The 25,529-nt window shown below is 42.5% G+C and overlaps 1 protein-coding gene and 1 pseudogene across 10 annotated transcripts in view; one reads left to right on the top strand and one right to left on the bottom strand.

Annotated features, from left to right (window-relative positions):
* Positions 1-8,075, top strand: part of LOC139423126 (protein FAM222B-like) — a 73,891-nt gene extending 65,816 nt beyond the window's left edge. For 4 of the 10 annotated variants that reach the window (XM_071174800.1, XM_071174798.1, XM_071174799.1 and 1 more), the window contains exon 4: positions 3,691-8,075. In XM_071174800.1, the coding sequence (XP_071030901.1) occupies positions 3,691-5,519 (1,829 nt within the window). In that variant the 3' untranslated portion in view covers positions 5,520-8,075. The remainder of the gene's footprint in view (positions 1-3,690) is intronic. The other 6 variants (XM_071174804.1, XM_071174802.1, XM_071174807.1 and 3 more) reach the window with 3 other exon arrangements.
* Positions 8,076-17,595: 9,520 nt separating this feature from the next.
* Positions 17,596-25,529, bottom strand: part of LOC139422455 (transient receptor potential cation channel subfamily V member 1-like) — a 46,963-nt pseudogene continuing 39,029 nt past the window's right edge.

Raw genomic sequence — 25,529 nt, 5'->3', positions numbered from 1 at the left:
CAACTCACAGCTCAGACATTTAATTCCGGTTCATTGTAATAAGCCCTGAGTTAGCCTGCCTGGAGCAGGTTAGATCTGAAGGATTCGTTGAAATACAAATGTAGCTGGCTGAAAGGTGAGCCACTTCTGTGGTACCGTTTGAACTCCTAGTTGACAAGTTAACTCCTCAAACTACACTCGTAGTATAGGGCTAGCGCAGCAGCTTTATTTATTATTGGGGAGAGAGACTGAAGAGTGACTTTAAATAGATGAGATCACACACACACACACACACACGATACCTGCTCTCAGACTGAGTCTGATGCTGTTGGGAGAGCGATCGTTAACCTCAGCAGCTTGGAAAGTGGAAATGGCCCCACGATTCCTCCACAGCACAGAGAAGGAAGCATGTAGAGAGAAGTACAACAAATGGAGCCGGGAGAACAATTTTACTCTATACACGCAGCTACTTTACCGAAGGGGCTACATGGAAAGATACGGAGATCTGAAGTAGATCACAACTACATTCCCTATGTCCACATAATTTAAACAGTAAGAGATTTGTTAAGTCACTCTTGTCTTGAGAGAGAAATGAATGAGCCAGCTAGCATTTGGCCCCCCTACAGTTTAAATATTGTTTGGTAAAAACAGTTGTGTGTGTTACTGACTGTGAAATACTTTTCCTATGTGTTCCTCCATTGGGCAGTCCCTCCAGGATTTCGTTAGGTTTTTTTTGTGATTTTTGCGGGCAAAAATTATTAATTTTGGAATCCATGCTACAGGACTATTTTGATCACGGACTGGGCCCCTCTGGCAATAACATTGACGAATACACCGACTGTCTCTGGGTTCATCAGGAAGTGCATAGAGGATGTTATTCTTACAGTGACGATTAGAACATACCCTAATCAGAAACCGTGGATAGATGGCAGCATTCACGCAAAACTTTAAGCATGAACCTCCGCATTTAACCACAGTAAAGTAACTGGAAACATGGATGATTCCAAACAGTCTCAGTTCAACAGCTCACCCGCCGTTGCACTGTACACCTCCCTATCTCACCCAGCAAGAGGAATACCTATCTGAAATGCTGTTTATCGACTACAACTCAGATTTTAACACCGTAGTGCGCTCCATTCTCGTCACTAAGCTCGGGCCTTGGGTCTGAAATGCTCCCTGTGCAACTAGATCCTAGATTTCCTAACGGGCTGACCCCAGGTGGTGAGGGTAGGCAACAAGACTTCCACCACACTGATCTTCAACACTGGAGCCTCCAGGGGTGTGCTCAGCCCCCTCCTGTGCTCCCTGTTCACCCATTACTGTGTGGCCACGCACAACTCCAACTCAAACGTCAAGTTTGCTGACGACACGACAGTGGTAGGCCTGATTACTGACCGCAACGAGGCTAGAGGGAGGTGCCCAGAAAATAACCTCTCCCTCAACGTCAACAAAAATAAACAGTTTATCGTGTACAACAGGAGACAGAAGAGAGAGCACGCCCCCATCCTCATCGATGGGGCCCATCTCATTGCCACCCTTTTTTTCCTGTGCATTTAAAAAAAGAGAGCGGATTAATTAGCCCCTTAGCATTGTGACACCACCGTGCCAGTCTTCACAGCTCAGCTCTCTGCCTAGTGCCACTCTGCCTAGCCCACTCACTGCATGCTGCCTGTGAGGCTGAGGAGAGGAGAGGTAGATGGAGAGAGAATTACAGCTTGTGGAAAGACTAAAACCCATTCACATCCACATTAGGAGATGAGTCTGCGATGGAACCCGGTAGCATTACTTGACATTTTAGACATTTCGTCCCCAGTAAAAGACAGATCTAGCCACCCTCTTTTTTTAATTTTTTAATTTTTTTAATTTTTTTACCCACGTATTTAATAGAAGGATGTTGTACTAGATATAGTAATTGAATAGAATAACTAAATATAAGAATGTATGGCTTGGATGTTAAAAGATGAGGGTTCACTTTGGTTCAGACAGTGTTTTAAAAAGGCATCACTGTGGGACTGCCTGTGTCTCACTATCTGTTGGTGTATCCAAAATGGCACTTTGGGCCCTGGTCAAAAGTAGTGCACTATGTAGGGAATAGGTTGTAATTTGGGACGTGACTGCATGTGTGTGTATGTATGTAGGTCAGGCTGGCTGACTGGGGCAGGAAAGGTGACCGGGTTTGAGACCCAGGGCTCAGCCTGAGGAGGGGAGGCTTGGTGAGGTTGCATACAGAACCTCTGCTCTCCTCAACCCAGATCACAATGGCTGGAGGCAGGCCCCTCTCTCTCATATTACATTATAACTGACTTTTACAGTTGGGGAAAGAAAATGAGTCTCACCGAGTGACAGAAACACGCCATCACCTTAGCACATGCTGAACACACACACGACATACTCAAGGGCACCTGAATGCACATGTCAAACACACACCTTATCAGTCTTACACTCCCCCAAACACAAACATACACACACTCAAACTACAGCATCTTCAGACACACTGGGGCATTGTTAAATATAGCCAGTGAGGTGCTTAGTAGCTGTAACAAATGTCTCAGTCAGAGGGCTGAGGGCTCAGTGGTGTTCCAGAGATCAGAGAGACGCTGTGTGATTACTGTCTGCTGTCATGGACCTGCTCCGCTCTTTCTCTACCTCTCTCGCACTTTCTCTCTCTTTGCCTCTCTCTCTCTGCCTCTTGCGCTCCCTCATTCCCTCCCTACCCCCCTCCCTCCCTATTTGACACAGAGGAGAACTATCCCCCTGGCAGACACAGGGGACCAACACTGCCTCCTCTCCCTTTCTGCCTCACTCCTCTTTGTTTTCTCCCACAATGAAATTGGGGAGGGGACTGTGGATCTGTCTTGTCCGTCCTTTCGTTCATACGTTAGTCGCATGCAAGATCTCGTACAACTCTGGCCAGATTTTTTCGAAACTTGGGTGAATTATGTGTCTTACCATCGAGATCCAGAATTTACAAAATTACACTGATTGGCCCAAGGCAGGAGCTATAGTAATCCACTGAAATATGTTAGTCACACGCGATATCTCAATTGGCCCAAGGGGGGGGGCGCTTCATCATTCGTGGTGGACGACATATTTACTGTTGCCTTGTTTAGTCTGGGAATCAGTAGCAGGCAAAGTAAGTCCTTTCTTCCTTGTCACTCTCTGATTCACATCTCACACACACTTATTGTTAGCTATAATTTATAATGACCCATTACTGACTGAACGTAAACCTCAACTACGGCACTTCAGAATAGGAACAGAGATTGGAATGTGTTGCTTGCTTCGGGGAATCCAGTCAAGATCAAACTCTCTGTATGCATCCAAAATGTCACATTATTCCCTATATACTGCAATACTTTTGACCAAAAGTAGTGCACTATAAAGAGAATAGGGTGCCATTTGGGGTTCAGCTTCTATTGTGTCCTTGTGAGATATGAGTTGAGAGCACTGTGCTGTTTTTGATATTAGGGGAAGTGCTGAGATTTGGAATGTGAGAATGTTGTTGAAGTCAGTCCGGTTCCGTTCTTCTCAGAAGAGAACCTTAGAACCTCCGGTCAGATTACCACACATCTGCTCCTCTGACGAGAAACCTGACATTTAGCTTTTTACCTGCGTTAACATTTCTCTCTCTCCCCCCCTTTGTCATTCCCCCCTGTGCTCTCTCTCCCTCTCTCCACCCACCTCTCTATCTTTCTGTCTCTGTCACCCCAGGGGACACTACACAGAGGATGAGATCCGCTCAGTATCCAACCCCTGCGGAATTGGATGCTTATGCTAAGAAGATTGCCAACAACCCCCTGACCATCAAGATCTTCCCCAACAGTGTCAAGGTCCCCCAGAGGAACCACGTGCGCCGCACAGTCAACGGGCTGGATACTTCAGGCCAGCGCTACAGCCCCTACCCCCCCTCTCAGGCCAACGCCAAGGCCGGCCTCCTTGCCATCGTCAAGGTGCCTGTCGTCAAGGGCATCCTCAAAGACTTTGACGGCAGCCGGTCGCGCCTGCACCCCTCTGGGGTCCTCATGAATCCCCCTGGTCCTCGGGGGCCCTTTACAGCAGCTGTCTCGGCCAGCACTTTAAACCTTCACCAACCCCCTTCCCAAGGCCAGGGCGGGTCCCAGTCTCAGCAGAGCCTGAACCCTCAACTTGCGTGTCAGACTCACCCACAGACTCTACAACAGACCCACCCCCAGCAGCAGCAGGGCCTCAGACACCCACCCTGCATGCCCCAACAGCAGCATCCGCAACAGGGGCTGCCCAGGCCCCAGACACTGTCCCACCCCCAAGCACTGGTTCATCCCCAGCCTCCTTCTGGTCTCACCCTCTTGCTCCAACAGCAGCAGCACCTTCAGCAGCAGGGGCAGCCACCTCCTGGACTGCAGGGTGGCCGGAAGCTGCCCGATGCCGACGCACCGCCTAACGTTACAGTCTCTACCTCAACCATTCCGCTCACCATGGCTGCTGGCCTGAACCAGAGTCGCCAGCCAGACTTGAGCAGCATCGTGCACCAGATCAACCAGTTCTGCCAAGCCCGGGCCCAGGGGGCTGGAGCCACCTCCATGTGTGAGGGCCAGATTGCCAACCCCAGCCCCATCAGCCGCAACCTCTTCAACAACGCCTGCTCCAGGGTTTCCATGCACAGCAACCCGCACACCAACGCCTGCCTCCCCGGCGTGCCCCCACACCCCAACTGCATCATGTGTCCCGCAGACAAGGCTGCTGTCCCCGCTAACCCCCAAAACAACATGGCTGCCATGAACAGGATGCATGTTTACCACAATGATCTCAAACAGCAGCAACACCAACATAATTTACAACAGCAGCACCAACAGCATTTACAACAGCAACACCAACAGCATTTACAACAGCAACACCAACGGCATTTACAACAGCAGCAGCATCAACAACAACAACATAATCACCAACAGCAGCAGCAGATGCGCTGGAACCAACACCAGTTGGCTTATCTACAGCACATGCAGCAGGACGGTGGGGGCCACCCCTGCAAGTACCCTTCTCGAATGGGCTACCCCCCGGAGCTGTGTGGGGGCCATTCATACAGCCTGAAGCCTCCTATAGAGAAGCCCACCCCCTCTCCTCCCATCAACAACAACGGCATGCCTGGGGGTCCACTGACCCACTACACCAATGGTGGCCACTACTTCCAGCCACACGCTGTGTGGAACAGCAGCATCCTGCCCACGCCCAACAGCGACAGCTCTGGGTCTCAGGACCTGGCCATGCCGTTCCATGGGGGGGCCTCAGGGGGAACCACCACGCTAGACTGCGGTGGGCCCCCTGGGGGAGGCCATTACAGGCCCGGGGGCGGCGGCTCCACCTCCTCTTCCTCCTCCTCCAGCCAGACTAGTCTGATGAAAACAGCAGATTACTTGGGCGGGGACTTTCAGACGCCCTGCTTCCGAGATCAGAATCTTGGGCTGATAGGCAAGATGCATAGGCCACCAATGAACAGGGTGGGGCCCGAGGTTGGCCCAGGGGACGGCAGAACCACTCAGATCCAGCACCCAGGGTACAGATAAGATAAGCTATGGCCGGCATTGTCTATACAGCCGTTATCAAAAACAAGAACCTTCTTCTTTTAGTCTTAAGAATGGAAAAACATGAAATACAATACAATTAAGTAAAAATGAACACTGACATTAAAAAAAAAGACAAATATATTTAATAAAGAGCAGTGTTTTCCTTTTTTGTAGTCAATCTTGCAAGTGATCAATTGATTTTGTAAATGAGTGCTTTCAGTAGGCACCCTCTAGGGAACGTTTCCTATGTATGTGATTGTCGTCATTCCCTACCTTTTTTTCCCATCCTACCTGTCTGTCAGTGTGCCTGGATCTGAGGATACAGAGTTATTTTTACTTCAGATCTGTCCTAAGAGTTTTTTTCTTTTAAGCATAAAAGATGTCTCCTGCAGACGATGGATGAAAATGCACTGATCGTTGATGGAGGAAAGAAAACACATTCTCATAAGGATCTTGATGTTTTTGCAGGGTCGTGTGGGGATTTCTCCGCTCCGACTAGTTTTATTGGACAAGTGGCTAATTTTCACTTATTATGTTTACATGTGAATCTCGTTGTGACATCGAAATTAAAAGCATATATATATATATATATTTTCCTCTTTAAATCACCACATAGACGAGATAATTAGTGAATGGTTCAGTGTGGAACTGTCAGTCACTGGACACTACAAAGTACAGACGGAGAGACTTGCCATATGCACATGTACAAAGAGGCTTCTTTTTCTTTTAACGTATTTATTTATTTGTGTAATAGGACTGTTTTATGAATCAGGTCACCCACTGTTCAAGGTTGATTCCTGTCTATCATCGAAGTATCTAATCAGGTTGATGTTTGTACAGAGTATAGATATATACTGTATTGACATCTAGATCCTGCAGGGAGCAATTTAATGTGGGGACTGACTGGGGGAGCCAACCAACCGATGCTCTCTTGCTCAAAATGCTGCAATGAATTCAGGTGTCTGTTACAATCCATTTTGTCACCATTGCCAATTGAGGTTGGCAACATGATTGTGGAATAACATATTTTTATTTAAATGGAGTGGGAAAAAAATAAAATCTGTTCATTCTGTCTGAATCCTGAAATGGCCAAAGTCACATAATTGACAAGGAAAAACACTTTTTAAAATATGTGCCATTTTATGTTGGTTACATTTTTTCCTATAATTTTGGTAAACCCGAAAACTATTACTTGAATTGTTGAGATGCAAAGTTCTGTTTGGCAGTTGTTTAGTGAAGGGAGGGGGCTAGTTATCAGGACTAAACCTTACTACTGGAGTGGTAGAAATATAATTCTTACTAATATTATATTAGAAACTAACAATGAACCAAAAGCAGAGTTTTGATCCCAAGTTTTTTTAAATGTTTTATTTATCATTAAGTTAGGTCTAGTTGCTACTGATTCTGATATGAAGTGTGCTTGAAGAGACCAAATTGATCACTTGCAAGATCACTTGGAGTTAAACAGCAAATGCATTGTTTATTTTATTGTACACTGGCTTACCTACTATACTACTCTAACTTTAAAGTGTAGTGTGTGTGTGTCTGTGAGAATGATGCCTGCTGACGTGGGTTGAGTGTAAACGTGTGTTTTGTATGTGCTAGTGTGTGTCTGTATGTGAGAGTGGGTGGACACTGACATCCACATTCTGTTCACCTCCCTCCCAAACAGCCCTTAAAAAGCCTTAAGTATTTGGTCCTTGGACTTTCCTTTGAAAACAAGCATGGTTATAATGAAAATCAAAAATTATGATTGAAAGATTGCAAGGATACATACAGAGGAACAGCAATTTCTGTTAAACATTTTTTTTTATACCGTTTTTGTTGAATAGAAAAAGCAATTCCTTAGATTCTTTTTTTTAAATGAAAACAAGAAATGGAGTAATATTTTGTAATTATATTTTAAATCTATGTGTAGTTACTGGGTTGTAACAAAAAAAATCAAAGTTTCAAAGCTTCACTTGTGACTATTTATAATACTTGATTTTCTTGTTATTTAAATCTTATTTTTCCTCTTTGTTCCTTTTACTGTTGCTGTGAAATGGAAGAAGGCCCAATAAGCCTTTCTTTTACGAATCACTCTGGCTGTACGACAGATAAGACGCAAAAGCGTGAGAGTTGTGCTACTCTTTTTGTAATATTGTAATAATTAAATAAAGTTCTAATTTATGCTTTGAAATTAGTGTTCTATGGATGTCATGTTCTTTTGATGCCTGTTCTCCTATTTGATGAGCCGTACAGAACTTACAAAAATATGAGTAGGCCTATTTGTATGTATAAGTTTACTACCCTTCATTCAGTGAGAACAGATGGAACAAATTGGAATCTTTTTAACCTTGTTTGTGTCCAGACCATATACCTGTCTGCTCACTTCCTAGTAGATCTGCATGGGTTACCCCCCCCCCCTCCCCCATTGAGGTTTATAGTGTTACCCCCTGATTGCTTGAATGATTTCCTTAGATAAGACTGTATTCCATGTCTTTTTCCATTTTAGTTCCTCAGATTTCATTTCAATAGTAGGTTACTGTGTGAAATAAAGATTTACCTGCATCATCATCACATAGTCATTGATTTTTAGATAGCACCTTGCCTCTATCAATCAGGTACAGAAACCTCAGAACAGTTGCTGCATTTGGACCCAGTTAGGAAGTCAACAATCGATGAATGATTTTAGGCTCGCTCTACATACACAAAAGTATGTGGACACCCCTTCAAATTAGTGGATTTGGCTATTTCAGCCACATCCATTGCTGATTGGTGTATAAAATCGAGCACACCGCCATGCAATCCCCATAGACAAACATTGTCGGCAGAATGGCCTTACTGAAGAGCTCAGTGACTTTCAACATGGCACCGTAGGATGCCACCTTTCCAACAAGTCAGTTTGTCAAATTTCTATCCTGCTAGAGCTGCCCCGGTCAACTGTAAGTGCTGTTATTGTGAAGTGGAAAAGTCTAGGCGCAACAACCGCTCCACCGTGAAGTGGTAGGCCACAAGCTCACAGAATAGGACCGGCGAGTGCTGAAGCGCGTAGCGTGTAAAAATCATCTGTCCTCAGTTGCCACACTCACCGAGTTCCAAACTGCCTCTGGAAGAAACGTCAGCACAAGAACTGTTCATCGAGAGTTTCATGAAATGGGTTTCCATGGTCGAGCAGCTGCACCACAAGCCTAAGATCACCATGCGCAATATCAAGTGTTAGCTGGAGTGGTGTAAAGCTCGCCGCCATTGGACTGGAACAGTTCTCTGGAGTGATGAATCACGCTTCACTATCTGGCAGTCCGGCGGACGAATTTGAGTTTGGAGGATGCCAGGATAACGCTACTTACTCAATGCATAGTGCCTACTGTCAAGTTTGGTGGAGGAGAAATCATGTTCCAGTGTTCCATGCCCCTTAGTTCCAGTGACGAGAAATCTAAATGCTACATGATATAATTACATTCTAGACAATTCTATGCTTCCAACTTTGTGGCAACAGTTTGGGGAAGGCCCTTTCCTGTTTCAGCATGACAATGCCCCTGTGCAGATGTCCACATACCTTTGGTCATGTAGTGTACATCCCTTGTGCCTCACATTGTCGTTTAACGGCAACATCTGGTGTACGGTGATTGCACCAATTACATTCAGTGCTTTTGATTGTATCAAAGCAATCCGGTGCAAAATAGTGACAGGAAGTCACACAGCCAGAGCAAGCTGTGAAATCTGCAGGACTGGCTGGATTTGATCCGTCTGGCAGGGATGGAAATTGGAAGTTATATAAAGAGCGCACGGTGGGGGGGGTCTGGGTTCAGTTCAGTATCGCTCTATCGAGAGACATTTGAGCAATGCAGGGGTTGATTCATCGACGGCGGCAAAGGGATATTATTCTGTGACCTTTCAATTAACTTTGTGAATGGGTATTTATGCATTTATTTTCATGGAGAACGACAGTCCACCATACCGGTCAGAATGAGTCCATGATTTACAGTAATCATAAGCAAGTTGTATGCTGTTAAAATATTAAGTTATGCTTTGCTCACAGAATTCTAGATTCAGGTGTGAAATGCTATGGATAAGGTATCACAAAGGGTTATATTCAATCCGTATCGCCGAGGTTTCGCAGAAGATCGGCATTATAACTCCATTGAAATTTAAAGTGAAACTGCACTTCCTGATTTGGCCTCGTTTTGAAGATTACTCATTAAGAAATGCTAGCGGTGATGACTGAAGCCAAGAGTTGTCTTAGGGGTGTGGTTTGATGTCAATGTGTGTTATGTTCACATATCGAACCCTGGCAGGTACTGTTGTTTGTCCCTCCTGAGTCGCCGTTGCAACATCATAGCCACTTCCTTAAAATAGTGAGAATTAATCTAAGATAAATCAATAAATGTGTAATTAATTTTGACGTTTTTGCCGAGGAGGTCTTAGTCGTGCTATTTTACATTTAGCTAAGGTGTTTGATGCAGTAATTCTCAAGTAGAAAAATGCATGAAAACTAGTCAGTGTATTCAATAACATGTCTACATCTGCAAGCTTTCAAACTATCGTAAAGCACAAGCTACAAGCTGTTTATCAGTGCCCAAAATCACTTGTTAGCTAGCTCTATTCAATCCGCATCATGGAAGTTCAGCTTTACTGCATGATTGAAATTTAAAAGGCTGCATGCAGTCTCTGCTTTGGCAGAGACCTCATTCACGGTAAACGCTGCATATGTCGGTTCAATGGGAAATGACCTTTACATTTATATAGTGGAATCTGTAACACTTCAGCAGATTGAAAAGAGTCCTTTGTTCCAACTCTTTTTGTCAATGATGCTAGCAAGTAGTAGCTAGCAGGCACATAAACGCAGCAAAAAAAGAAATGTCCTCTCACTGTCAACTGCGTATATTTTCAGCAAACTTAACATGTGTAAATATTTGTATGAACTTAAGATTAAACAACTGAGACATAAACTGAACAAGTTCCACAGACATGTGACTAACAGAAATTGAATAATGTGTCCCTGAGCAAAGGGGGGGTCAAAATCAAAAGTAACAGTCAGTATTTGGTGTGGCCACCAGCTGCATTAAGTACTGCAGTGCATCTCCTCCTCATGGACTGCACCAGATGTGCCAGTTCTTGCTGTGAGAAGTTACCTCACTTTTCCACCAAAGCACCTGCAAGTTCCCGGACATTTCTGTTGGGAATGGCCCTAGCCCTCCGATCCAACAGGTCCCAGATGTGCTCAATAGGATTGAGATCAATAATAAGATAATAAGTAAAAGAACAGAGTAGCAGCAGGGTGTGTGTGTGTGTGTGTGTGTGTGTGTGTGTGTGTGTGTGTGTGTGTGTGTGTGTGTGTGTGTGTGTGTGTGTGTGTGTGTGTGTGTGTTCCCAGTTAGGAAGTCAACAATCGATGAATGATTTTAGGCTCGCTCTACATACACAAAAGTATGTGGACACCCCTTCAAATTAGTGGATTTGGCTATTTCAGCCACATCCATTGCTGATTGGTGTATAAAATCGAGCACACCGCCATGCAATCCCCATAGACAAACATTGTCGGCAGAATGGCCTTACTGAAGAGCTCAGTGACTTTCAACATGGCACCGTAGGATGCCACCTTTCCAACAAGTCAGTTTGTCAAATTTCTATCCTGCTAGAGCTGCCCCGGTCAACTGTAAGTGCTGTTATTGTGAAGTGGAAAAGTCTAGGCGCAACAACCGCTCCACCGTGAAGTGGTAGGCCACAAGCTCACAGAATAGGACCGGCGAGTGCTGAAGCGCGTAGCGTGTAAAAATCATCTGTCCTCAGTTGCCACACTCACCGAGTTCCAAACTGCCTCTGGAAGAAACGTCAGCACAAGAACTGTTCATCGAGAGTTTCATGAAATGGGTTTCCATGGTCGAGCAGCTGCACCACAAGCCTAAGATCACCATGCGCAATATCAAGTGTTAGCTGGAGTGGTGTAAAGCTCGCCGCCATTGGACTGGAACAGTTCTCTGGAGTGATGAATCACGCTTCACTATCTGGCAGTCCGGCGGACGAATTTGAGTTTGGAGGATGCCAGGATAACGCTACTTACTCAATGCATAGTGCCTACTGTCAAGTTTGGTGGAGGAGAAATCATGTTCCAGTGTTCCATGCCCCTTAGTTCCAGTGACGAGAAATCTAAATGCTACATGATATAATTACATTCTAGACAATTCTATGCTTCCAACTTTGTGGCAACAGTTTGGGGAAGGCCCTTTCCTGTTTCAGCATGACAATGCCCCTGTGCAGATGTCCACATACCTTTGGTCATGTAGTGTACATCCCTTGTGCCTCACATTGTCGTTTAACGGCAACATCTGGTGTACGGTGATTGCACCAATTACATTCAGTGCTTTTGATTGTATCAAAGCAATCCGGTGCAAAATAGTGACAGGAAGTCACACAGCCAGAGCAAGCTGTGAAATCTGCAGGACTGGCTGGATTTGATCCGTCTGGCAGGGATGGAAATTGGAAGTTATATAAAGAGCGCACGGTGGGGGGGGTCTGGGTTCAGTTCAGTATCGCTCTATCGAGAGACATTTGAGCAATGCAGGGGTTGATTCATCGACGGCGGCAAAGGGATATTATTCTGTGACCTTTCAATTAACTTTGTGAATGGGTATTTATGCATTTATTTTCATGGAGAACGACAGTCCACCATACCGGTCAGAATGAGTCCATGATTTACAGTAATCATAAGCAAGTTGTATGCTGTTAAAATATTAAGTTATGCTTTGCTCACAGAATTCTAGATTCAGGTGTGAAATGCTATGGATAAGGTATCACAAAGGGTTATATTCAATCCGTATCGCCGAGGTTTCGCAGAAGATCGGCATTATAACTCCATTGAAATTTAAAGTGAAACTGCACTTCCTGATTTGGCCTCGTTTTGAAGATTACTCATTAAGAAATGCTAGCGGTGATGACTGAAGCCAAGAGTTGTCTTAGGGGTGTGGTTTGATGTCAATGTGTGTTATGTTCACATATCGAACCCTGGCAGGTACTGTTGTTTGTCCCTCCTGAGTCGCCGTTGCAACATCATAGCCACTTCCTTAAAATAGTGAGAATTAATCTAAGATAAATCAATAAATGTGTAATTAATTTTGACGTTTTTGCCGAGGAGGTCTTAGTCGTGCTATTTTACATTTAGCTAAGGTGTTTGATGCAGTAATTCTCAAGTAGAAAAATGCATGAAAACTAGTCAGTGTATTCAATAACATGTCTACATCTGCAAGCTTTCAAACTATCGTAAAGCACAAGCTACAAGCTGTTTATCAGTGCCCAAAATCACTTGTTAGCTAGCTCTATTCAATCCGCATCATGGAAGTTCAGCTTTACTGCATGATTGAAATTTAAAAGGCTGCATGCAGTCTCTGCTTTGGCAGAGACCTCATTCACGGTAAACGCTGCATATGTCGGTTCAATGGGAAATGACCTTTACATTTATATAGTGGAATCTGTAACACTTCAGCAGATTGAAAAGAGTCCTTTGTTCCAACTCTTTTTGTCAATGATGCTAGCAAGTAGTAGCTAGCAGGCACATAAACGCAGCAAAAAAAGAAATGTCCTCTCACTGTCAACTGCGTATATTTTCAGCAAACTTAACATGTGTAAATATTTGTATGAACTTAAGATTAAACAACTGAGACATAAACTGAACAAGTTCCACAGACATGTGACTAACAGAAATTGAATAATGTGTCCCTGAGCAAAGGGGGGGTCAAAATCAAAAGTAACAGTCAGTATTTGGTGTGGCCACCAGCTGCATTAAGTACTGCAGTGCATCTCCTCCTCATGGACTGCACCAGATGTGCCAGTTCTTGCTGTGAGAAGTTACCTCACTTTTCCACCAAAGCACCTGCAAGTTCCCGGACATTTCTGTTGGGAATGGCCCTAGCCCTCCGATCCAACAGGTCCCAGATGTGCTCAATAGGATTGAGATCAATAATAAGATAATAAGTAAAAGAACAGAGTAGCAGCAGGGTGTGTGTGTGTGTGTGTGTGTGTGTGTGTGTGTGTGTGTGTGTGTGTGTGTGTGTGTGTGTGTGTGTGTGTGTGTGTGTGTGTGTGTGTGTGTGTGTGTGTGTGTGTGTGGTGTACATGAGTGGGTTTTGTATGAGAGTGTCAGTGTTTGTGTGAGATTGTAAGTGTAGTGTCACTCCCTGTTCACCCATGGCTGCGCGATCACACACACCTCCAACTCAATCATCAAGTATGCAGATGACACAACCATAGTAGGCCTGATAACCAGCAATGACGAGACAGCCTACAGGGAGGAGGTGAGGGCCCTAGCGGAGTCGTGCCAGGAAAATAACCTCTCAACATCGACAAAACGAAGGAGCTGATCATGGACTTCAGGAAAAAGCAGAGCGAGCACCACCCTATACACACTGACAGGACCGCAGTGGAGAAAATTGAAAGCTTCAGGTTACTCGGCATACACATCACTGATGATCTGAAATGGTCCACCCACACAGACAGTGCGGTGAAGAAGGCGGAACAGCGCCTCTTCAACCTCAGGAGGCTAAAGACCCTCACAAACTTTTACAGATGCACAATTGAGAGCATCCTGTCGGGCTGTATCACCGCCTGGTACGGCAACTGCAACGCTCGCAACCGCATGGCTCTCCAGAGGGTGGTGCGTTCTGCCCAACGCATCACCGGGGGCACACTGCCTGCCCTCCAGGACACTTACAGCACCCGATATCACAGGAAGGTCAAAAGTTCATCACGGACATCAACTATCCAAGCCACGGCCTGTTCACCCCCTATCATCCAGAAGGCAAGGTCAGTACAGGTGCATCAAAGCTGGGACCAAGAGACTGAAAAACAGCTTCTGTCTCAAGGCCATCAGACTGTTTTTTTTGTTTTGTTTTTTAAGGGGTGGATCAGCTTAATATTGCGGAAAGAATGTTGCTTCCAACGTAATTGTCTGCATCATTTCCAATCCCCCATATTTTGGGGGTAAATATATATATCCATACACGCATGCATACATATACACATATATAGCTGTACTCGATGCCATCTACTGTATCTTGCCTATGCTGCTCTGTACCATCACTCATTCATATATCCTTATGTACATATTCTTTATCCCCTTACACTGTGTACAAGACAGTAGTTTTGGAATTGTTAGTTAGATTACTTGTTATTACTGCATTGTCGGAACTAGAAGCACAAGCATTTCGCTACACTCGCATTAACATCTGCTAACCATGTGTATGTGACAAATAAAATTAGATTTTGATTTGATTTGATTTGATATACACATACCTATACATATATACACATACCTATATAGACATACATACTTTTTTTTAAGATGATACCTTTAATATTATTCCCCGCAAACCCTACCACCGATCCCCCAATTGGAGTAAACTAATAAACACTTCTGCTTTTACCTTCAATTTATACATCTTATACACATTTTACAGACAGTCTACTTTACAATAGTTCTCTCTTGTTTGTTCTTAGTCCTTCCTCTATTTCTGATGTCCATCCAGTTTGATTTCTATTTGTAACTATGTTATTTCACAAAAGTTTCAAACCTATATACATTTTACAGATCCCGTATGCTTTACATTGTTTATCTTGTTATTAGTCCCACCCTTCAGCTCCATTCAACCCCTCCCATCTATCTCTCAACATCAGCCATTTCAGATTTCTATTTGCCATATATTTTTCAACTGTGCTGTGATGCTTCACAAAATAATTGAACCTTCCTATTCTCATAGCTTCTACAGATTGTAAATTAACAATACATGTTTTTGCTAAAATAATTATTATGTTATTGATTGATTGACTATGGCTTTTCAAATCACCCAGTATTGCTATCTGTAGCGTTAGTTCTAGGCAAATGTTGCAATTCTTCAGCCATTCCTGGACCTAAGACCAAAAACGAGCTACATATGGACAATACCAAAATAAATTATCTAATGACTCTGCCTCCTCACAGCAGAATCGGCAGAGCTGGGAAGATTGTATCCCCCATATATATAACCTTCTATGAGTTGCAAGAATTTTGTATAGTAATTTATATTGAGAAATTTGCGTATCAATTCATAAACCATGTGACATGGAATGGGTACATCGAAAATCTCTTCCCAACTATTTTGCAATTTATATGGCACAGCTGTCAGTTTTTTGGTCCTTAAATGAAATTGGTATATGTTTTTATTTATCACACTTTTCTTTAACCATTTATGTTCTTTAATACAGGGCCGACATGCAAGTTCCTTACTTTTCCCCCCTTCTACTTGCCTCTTCCATTTTTGTGGTAATGCTGCAATTAATTGGTTGTAATTTTGGGAAGAGCAGACATTTCCATATGTCTGTGTTAGCTGCATGTGTGACATAACTCCACCAGTCCTATTTATGATATCATTCACTAAAATTATACCTTTTTTTAAAATGTCTTCGATAAATACAGTTTTTGTAATCAATTAGTATATTTGAATTTAACCACAATATTTGTTGTACTATTTGTTACGTCCTTTCAGGTGGATTAAACTGAAATTGCAACCAACTTTCTAAGGCTTGTTTAAAAAATAAAGATATTTTGGAGATTATTTCCTTTTTAAACAACCGAAAGTGAGCAGGTGTAATCTGAATAAAGGGGAAAAGGCCCTTCCTAAATATAGGATGAGACATTCGTACCAATTGACTGGAGAACCAGTTTGGAATTAAGGATAACTTTTGTATGACTGATGCCTTTAGTGAGAGGTCTAATGCTTTCATATTTAATCATTTCTGCCCACCGAATTCATATTAGCCCTTTTTAATTTTCTGGCTTGCCGTTCCAAATAAAATGGATTATTTTTGGTTCATATAATTTAAAGAGCAGGTCACTAGGTGTAGGCAAATAGGTAAACTGTGATATGACTAAAGAGTTAATCAGGGTGATTTTTCCACAAATAGACAGGTATTTTCCTTTCCAAGGTAGCAAGATCTTATCTATTTTTGCTAACTTTCTATAAAAATGTATTGGAGTGAGATCATTTCTTTCTTTTGAGATTTGTATACCGAGTATGTCCACATCTCCGTCAGACCATTTAATTGGTAAACTACATGGTAATGTAAAATGTGCATTTTTTAGTGATCCAATACGTAATATGGTACATTTATCATAATTTGGTTTTAATCCAGAGAGGATAGCCAAAGTATCTAGATCCTCTAAGAGGCCGTGGAGAGACTCTAATTGTGGTTTTAAAAGAAAACATGAATCATCAGCATACAGTGACACCTTAGTTATTAAGCCACGGATTTCTAATCCCTTAATATTATTGTTTGATCTGATCTTACCAGCTAACATTTCGATGGCAATAATAAATAGATATGCCGATAGTGGACAACCTTGTTTTACTCCTCTAGATAGTTTAAAACTTTATGAGATAGCCATTATTTACTATTTTACACCTAGGGTTACTATACATAATCTTAACCCATTTTATAAGAGATTCCCCAAAATTGAAATGTTCTAGGCATTTATATATAAACTCCAGTCGTACTTTATCAAAAGCCTTTTCAAAATCAGCTATGAAAACCAGCCCTGGTGTCCCCGATATTTCATAGTATTCTATTGTTTCCAGTACTTGTCTTATATTATCTCCAATGTATCGTCCATGTAAAAAACCTGTCTGATTAGGATGAATAATATCTGACAATACTTTTTAAATTCTATGTGCCAAGCATTTTGCTAGGATTTTTGCATCACAACACTGAAGTGTAAGAGGTCTCCAATTTTTTTAATGGACTGGATCTTTATATATACCACTTGGGTCCTGTTTTAGTAATAATGATATCAGACCTTCTTGTTGTGTGTCTGATAATCTACCATTTATATAGGAGTGGTTAAAACAAGCCAATAATGGTTCTTTGAGTATACCAAAAAAAGTTTTGAATACTTCCACTGGTATGCCATCCAGCCCTGGAGTTTTCCCATCCTTAAAAGGCCCCAATTGCCTCAAGCAGTTCCTCCTCTGTAATTTGGCCTTCACATGAGTCTTTCTGTACAGATACGGCAACTGCACCACCCGCAACCGCATGGCTCTCCAGAGGGTGGTGCGGTCTGCCCAACGCATCACCGGGGGCACACTGCCTGCCCTCCAGGACACCTACAACACCCGATGTCACAGGAAGGTCAAAAGTTCATCACGGACATCAACCATCCAAGCCACGGCCTGTTCACCCCCCTGTCATCCAGAAGGCAAGGTCAGTACAGGTGCATCAAAGCTGGGACCAAAAGACTGAAAAACAGCTTCTGTCTCAAGGCCATCAGACTGTTAAATAGCCATCACTAGCCGGCTGCCCTATATACATAGACATAGAATCACTGCTCACTTTAATAATGGACACTAGTCACTTTAATAATGTTTACATACTGTTTTACTCATTTGACATGTACAGTTTAAACTGTATTCTATTCTACTGTATTTTAGTCAGTGCCACTCTGACATTGCTCGTCCTAATATTTATATATTTCTTAATTCCATTATTTTACTTTTACATTTGTGTGTATTGTTGTGAATTGTTAGATATTACTGCACTGTTGGGTGGTAGCAACACAAGCATTTCGCTACACCCGCAATAACATCAGTTAAATATATGTATGTGACCAAAAACATGTATTTTATTTTATTTGAAATTAAGCCGCTTTGTTGCTACCATAGAGTTACATTAGAAGTGTCCATCCAAGAAGGCTCAAGGTCATTGGCCACAGATAAAATGACGTCAAATCACTTTATATCTACCATAGCTATGATTGGATTGAACATGTCAACATCTTAATTTAAAGATCTTAGCTAGCAAGCTAGACAAGCAGTCATCATTTTGAATCAAGTCGACAATCTACAGGCAAATCCTTTTTAACCCTTGTCATATGAAGATAAATTATAGATAAAACGTAGCGGTGCTCATCGGCCATTGTACATAAACCTTACACAACAAGTTGGAAATCGCAAATTCAACAATGAGTGGTTTGGATGGAATCAGTGGCTAACTGAAAGCGTTGCAAAGCAATCACAAGCCTGCTATTCAGTGGAGTGGGTGTGTGGTCCAAGTCTGGGTTTAAGGGTCTCTTTTCCAAGCTTAAAAGGATAAACATACACATGCAACACCATTGGCCAGAAAATGTTGAATACATTATGAGTGAATGAGTTGTTTACATCTTTGCTAATTTAATTTACAGTAAAAAAACGTTTTCATTCAGTGTGGATGGGTTCCCTGTTTGAAAGGGGGAACTGATGCGCTGCAGTTATGTCAGCTCAAGGACAGGGAATAAGATAGCTGGCCATTTCAACACAGGGAAAAACGCAGGACAGAGGAGGTCAGCACTGCGGTGGAAGTTGATTTGGATCAAATTAGTTTGGTAAAAGAGTTTGGGTTTTGCATTGTAGTGCGTTTCCTATAGTGTCAAATACTCAACAATATATGCAAAGATATTGTTGGCTCAAGCATGTAAAGACGGAGCTATAGCGGTTTGTTTAGGCTATTATTAGCCTAAAAGGTTGAATACATTGGCCATGCTATCAATACAGCATTACTTCTGCTGTGTTCAAAACAACTGGAAACTCGGAACTGGGAAGTCTCAGACTTCAATGAGTTCAAGACAACTGGGAACTCGGGAAAAAACGAGCTCCTAATAGGAAAATATGTTTTGAACTGTAATCAAACTCGAAATTCCAAGTCGGGAATACGGTCCTCTTTCTAGAACTGAAGATCACTGATATCATGATTCAACCTTTATTTTTTCCCAGAGTTCCCAGTTGTCTTGAAAGCACCATAAACCAAGTGAATGCCAGACTTTGAAGACAAATTTAGATGACAAAATTTTCCCACAAGATGGACCGCAGCGCCACCTTCCTGTTCAAGTGAGAACAGCACAAGGTGAGTCCAAAAAAGGCTTGTATGCTGCTGCATAAATGATGTAATATGCTAGGGAGATATGTATACTGTAGCTAAGAAAGTAATACTATGTGTATTAAATATTTACATGACAAGACAGAACATGAATAAAAATATGAAAACCGAAGACTGAACATGTAACGAATAGGTTAAAACTAGTGAAATTATTAATCATAACATTTGTCAAAGTTTGCCATTTGCAAGCTGTTAGTAGCCCATGTGCCTCACCCTAATAATTTGGTCCCTTTCCCCCTCATAACTTAGCATACTGTTCTGATTTGTTGGTGCATATGTAGCCTATAGCCTGTTTTAGAGAAATGTATTAATCTAATATTGTAAAAGCTTTCATTGTCTGCTTATATGCTCCCTTTTTTTATTCTATGGTTCTGACTTTGTGTGCAGGGAGAATACTGTAAGAACGGCCCATGTTCTGAATTCTGTCACAATACATTTCAAAAGTGCTGAACAAATAGTTATATTGACTACGTCCGTCCTAGCCCGCTCATTAATGTCTTAAGCGAAATTACGGATTGCCTCCTATCCGCTTGTCGTCCCCTTATGCCATAATTTGTACATCTCAATTGTCAGTAGAAATCACATTTGCTTAAGCAAGTCAGCCATATCAGCTATATTTTTTAAAAGGTCCCCAGCTTGGTGATGAGCTTGGAGAGGACTATGGTTTAGAGCACAATCAGCAGAGCTGCTTCTCTCGTGTCAGTGGGCACTGGGCAAGTGGGCATGATTGTAATCCATACCCAACCCTCCAGTAAGTCGTGATGAACTTGCTCACAAAACTGTTTTGGACAAGACTTACTTTATGACCAATAATATCCTATTTACACTTTGTAGTCAATTTTGACACTAGAATTGATGTTTCTGACTTATCGATGCCACATACCGTAGGCCGTTTAAAACCAGAGAAGTTGGTTCTAAGGGAGAGTTGTTCCCGAGCTCGTGGAGACCACATTCACGCAGAGATACTGTATATAACTTTCAGTGCAGCAAACTCTCTCCAGAAGTTCAGTGAGGATCTCTGAATGATCCGATGTTGACCTAAATGACTAATGATGATAAATACAATCCACCTGTGTGTAATCAAGTCTCCGTATAAATGCACCTGCACTGTGATAGTCTCAGAGGTCCGTTAAAAGCGCAGAGAGCATCATGAAGAACAAGGAACACACCAGGCAGGTCCGAGATACTGTTGTGAAGAAGTTTAAAGCCGGATTTGGATACAAAAAAGATTTCCCAAGCTTTAAACATCCCAAGGAGCACTGTGCAAGCGATAATATTGAAATGGAAGAAGTATCAGACCACTGCAAATCTACCAAGACCTGGCCGTCCCTCTAAACTTTCAGCTCATACAAGGAGAAGACTGATCAGAGATGCAGCCAAGAGGCCCATGATCACTCTGGATGAACTGCACAGATCTACAGCTGAGGTGGGAGACTCTGTCCATAGGACAACAATCAGTCGTATATTGCACAAATCTGGCCTTTATGGAAGAGTGGCAAGAAGAAAGCCATTTCTTAAAGATATCCATAAAAAGTGTTGTTTAAAGTTTGCCACAAGCCACCTGGGAGACACACCAAACATGTGGAAGAAGGTGCTCTGGTCAGATGAAACCAAAATTGAACTTTTTGGCAATAATGCAAAATGTTATGTTTGGCGTAAAAGCAACACAGCTCATCACCCTGAACACACCATCCCCACTGTCAAACATGGTGGTGGCAGCATCATGGTTTGGGCCTGCTTTTCTTCAGCAGGGACAGGGAAGATGGTTAAAATTGATGGGAAGATGGATGGAGCCAAATACAGGAGCATTCTGGAAGAAAACCTGATGAAGTCTGCAAAAGACCTGAGACTGGGACAGAGATTTGTCTTCCAACAAGACAATGATCCAAAACATAAAGCAAAATCTACAATGGAATGGTTCAAAAATAAACATATCCAGGTGTTAGAATGGCCAAGTCAAAGTCCAGACCTGAATCCAATCGAGAATCTGTGGAAAGAACTGAACTGCTGTTCACAAATGCTCTCCATCCAACCTCACTGAGCTCGAGCTGTTTTGCAAGGAATGGGAAAAAATGTCAGTCTCTCGATGTGCAAAACTGATAGAGACATACTCCAAGCGACTTACAGCTGTAATCGCAGCAAAAGGTGGCGCTACAAAGTATTAACTTAAGGGGACTGAATAATTTTGCACGCCCAATTTTTCAGTTTTTGATTTGTTAAAAAAGTTTGAAATATCCAATAAATGTCGTTCCACTTCATGATTGTGTCCCACTTATTGTTGATTCTTCACAAAAAAATACAGTTTTATATCTTTATGTTTGAAGCCTGAAATGTGGCAAAAGGTCGCAAAGTTCAAGGGGGCCGAATACTTTCGCAAGGCACTGTAGCAAGTAAAACACTGGAATGGTAGATTTGCAGTGGAAGAATGTGCACGGTTGAGATAGAAATAATAGGGAGCAAAATAAATAAATAAATACAGTAGGGGGAGAGGTAGTTGTTTGGGCTAAATTATAGATGGGCTATGTACAGGTGCAGTAACCTGTGAGCTGCTCTGACAGCTGGTGCTTAAAGCTAGTGAGGGAGATAAGTGTTTCCAGTTTCAGAGATTTTTGTAGTTTGTTCCAGTCATTGGCAGCAGAGAACTGGAAGGAGAGGCAGCCCAGAACATCAGCTGACTGGATTTGGGAGAAGGAGAAATGGGGAAGGCTTGGGCGAGTTGCTGTGAGGGGTACAGTGCTGTTGACCGGGGTAGGGGTAGCCAGTTGGAAAGCATGGCCAGCCGTAGAAAAATGCTTATTGAAATTCTCAATTATAGTGGATTTATCGGTGGTGACAGTGTTTCCTATCTTCAGTGCAGTGGGCAGCTGGGAGGAGGTGTTCTTATTCTCCATGGACTTTACAGTGTCCCAGAACGTATTTGAGTTTGTGTTGCAGGAAGCAAATATATACTGCTCATAAATATACTGCTCATAGCATTTGAATAGTACTAATTTGGACAGAATAATATTAGAATGTGATCCAATAGGGGTGAAAATGCCTTCAAACCATAAACTCAAATAGTTTCTCTTCAGCCCCCCTGCACTACCTCTGGTATGGTGTGTAGGAGACCCCATTGCCGTATCTCCGCTCTCTAGAACCACATTGATTATGCCCAGGTTGGTGTTCCATTTATTCCAGTTGACTTCCTCCACTCTGAGATGACAGGTTCAAGTCCAGAGGACACATGCACCAATTACTGCCCCTGAGTGTATGACATCCATCAGCTGTCACAGACAGCAGATCAATGATGCAGCACACTGTGTACCAGCTGCTGCTGTGCACGACAGCAGTGCAATCAGTCATTCAATTCTAGACACACACTCTCACAGCTAAAGTTGAATGAGGGGCTTTATATTTTATTTCCCTGATGTGATGGGTTCTTGTTGAAATGGGTTTGTGTTGGGATGATTGTCCTGTTATTGATATTGGATGCAATCAAAACTATGGAGTTCATTATTTATTTTGTGTGTTATCCAGTAGGAATGTACAGGTACAGTACCAGTCAAAAATTTGGACACACCTACTCATTCCAGGGTTTTTCTTTATTCTTGCTATTTTCTACATTGCAGAATAATAGTGGAGACATCAAAACTATGAAACACATATGGAAACATGTAGTAACCTAAAAACTGTTATCCAAATAAAAAAAAATACAAACTCTTTGCATTCTCTCAACTAGCTTCATGAATGGATTTCAACTAACAGGTGTGCCTTGTTGAAAGTTCATCAGCTGTGTTGTGACAAGGTAGGGGTAGTATTCAGAAGATAGCCCTATTTGGTAAAAGATCAAGTACATATTATGGCAAGATCATCTCAAATAAGCAAAGAGAAACAACAGGCAATAATTACTTTAATTCAGTCAATCCAGAAAATTTCAAGAACTTTGAAAGTTTCTTCAAGTGCAGTCCCAAAAACCATCAAGCCCTATGATGAAACTTGCTCTCATGAGGACCACCACAGGAAAGGAAGACCCAGGGTTACATCTGCTGCAGAGGATAAATTCATTAGTTACCAGCCTCAGAAATTTCAGCCCAAATAAATGCTTCAGAGAGTTCAAGTAACAGACAAATCTCAACATCAACTGTTCAGTGGAGACTGTGATTAAGCCTTCAAGGTTGAATTGCTTTAAAAACTTGCTTTTTATTTATTTTTTACCTTTATTTAACTAGGTAAGTCAGTTAAGGACACATTCCTAATTTCAATGATGGCCTAGGAATAGTGGGTTAACTGCCTTGTTCAGGGGCAGAATGACAGATGTTTACTTTGTCAGCTCGGGGATTCGATCTTGCAATCTTTCGGTTACTAGTCCAACACTCTAACCACTAGCATACCTGCCGCCCCAGCTACACCGTAGGGATGGTGCCAGGTTTCATCCAGATGTGACGCTTGACATTCAGGACAAAGTGTTCAATCTTGATTTCATCAGACCAGATAATCTTGTTTCTCATGGTCAGAGTCCTTTAGGTGCCTTTTGCTGAGGAGTGGCTTCCGTCTGGCCACTCTACCATAAAGACCTGATTGGTGGGGTGCTGCAGAGATTGTTGTCCTTCTGAAAGGTGCTCCCATCTCCACAGAGGAACTCTGGAGCTCTGTCATATTTAAATCAGATTCTAGGTCACCTCCCTGACCAAGGCCCTTCTCTCCCGATTTCTCACTTTGGCCAGCTCTAGGAAGAGTCTTGGTGGTTCCAAACTTCTTCCATTTAAGAATGATGGAGGCCACTGTGTTCTTGGGGACCTTCAATGCTGCATACATTTTTTGGTACCCTTCCCCAGATGGACAATTGCTTCGACCTCGTGGCTTGGTTTTTGCAAAGACATGCACTGTCAATTGTGGGACCTTATATAGACCGGTGTGTGCCTTTCCAAATCATGTCCAATCGATTGCATTTACCACAGGTGGACTCCACTCAAGTTGTAGAAACATCCCAATGATGATCAATGGAAACAGGATGCACCTGAGTTCAATTTTGAGTCTCATAGCAAAGGGTCTGGATAGATACGTAAATAAGGTATTTCTGGTTTTTATTTGTAATAAATTTGCAAAAAAAATCAAAAAACCTGTTTTCTCTTTGTCATTATGGGGTATTGTGTGTAGATTGATGAGGAGGAAAATGTATTTAATACATTTTAGAATGAGGCTGTGATGTAACAAAATGTGGAAAAAGGGAAGGTGTCTGAATACTTTCCGAATACACTGTATATTGGCAACCTGAAACACCATCGGCGGTCCATCTCTCCAGCCCTGGTTCTCAGGTCCTTGTCCACCCCAGAACAAAGCTGCCTACTCAGGCAGCAGGGCAGGCTCCTCTCCAGGTCCAGGATGGTGATTGCCCGCTGTGGGCACATATGTTTATAACAATGAATGAGCTATGATCAAACTGTCCACCAAAACAAGCAGCACAGTGCCATTTCCTTGCATCAGTCAGTCCGGCCGTTTGTCCGTCAGTCCGTGGTAGATCACCTGTAGTTTCCAGAGGCTGGTGCTCTCCAGGGACATCTTCTCCACAGTGCGGCTCATGACGGCGATGAGCATGTTGAGCAGCAGGATGTATGTGGGCATGATGTAGGAGATTAGCAGCAGAACACCTCCTTGTAATGGTACCTAGAAAAAACATATTCCTTATTGCCATAAATAACTCCCCACTTTTCCACCGTGATAGCTAGTATAGTTGAAGTCGGACGTTTACATACACTTAGGTTGTAGTCATTAATAAAACTCGTTTTTCAACCACTCCACAAATTTCTTGTTAACAAACTATAGTTTCGGCAAGTCGTTTAGGACATCTACTTTATGCATGACACAAGTCATTTTTCCAACAATTGTTTACAGACAGATGATTTCATTTATAATTCACTGTATCACAATTCCAGTGGGTCAGAAGTTTACATACACTAAGTTGACTGTGCCTTTAAACAGTTTGGAAAATGCAGAAAATGATGTCATGACTTTAGAAGCTTCTGATAGGCTAATTGACATTTGAGTGTGGATGTATTTCAAGGCCTACCTTCAAACTCAGTGGCTCTTTGCTTGACATGTTTTTTATAATTTTTATTT

The sequence above is a fragment of the Oncorhynchus clarkii genome, chromosome 12 (assembly GCF_045791955.1).
Source record: "Oncorhynchus clarkii lewisi isolate Uvic-CL-2024 chromosome 12, UVic_Ocla_1.0, whole genome shotgun sequence".
NCBI classification, from domain to species: domain Eukaryota; kingdom Metazoa; phylum Chordata; class Actinopteri; order Salmoniformes; family Salmonidae; genus Oncorhynchus; species Oncorhynchus clarkii.
This window is presented reverse-complemented; position numbering and strand designations above follow the sequence as displayed.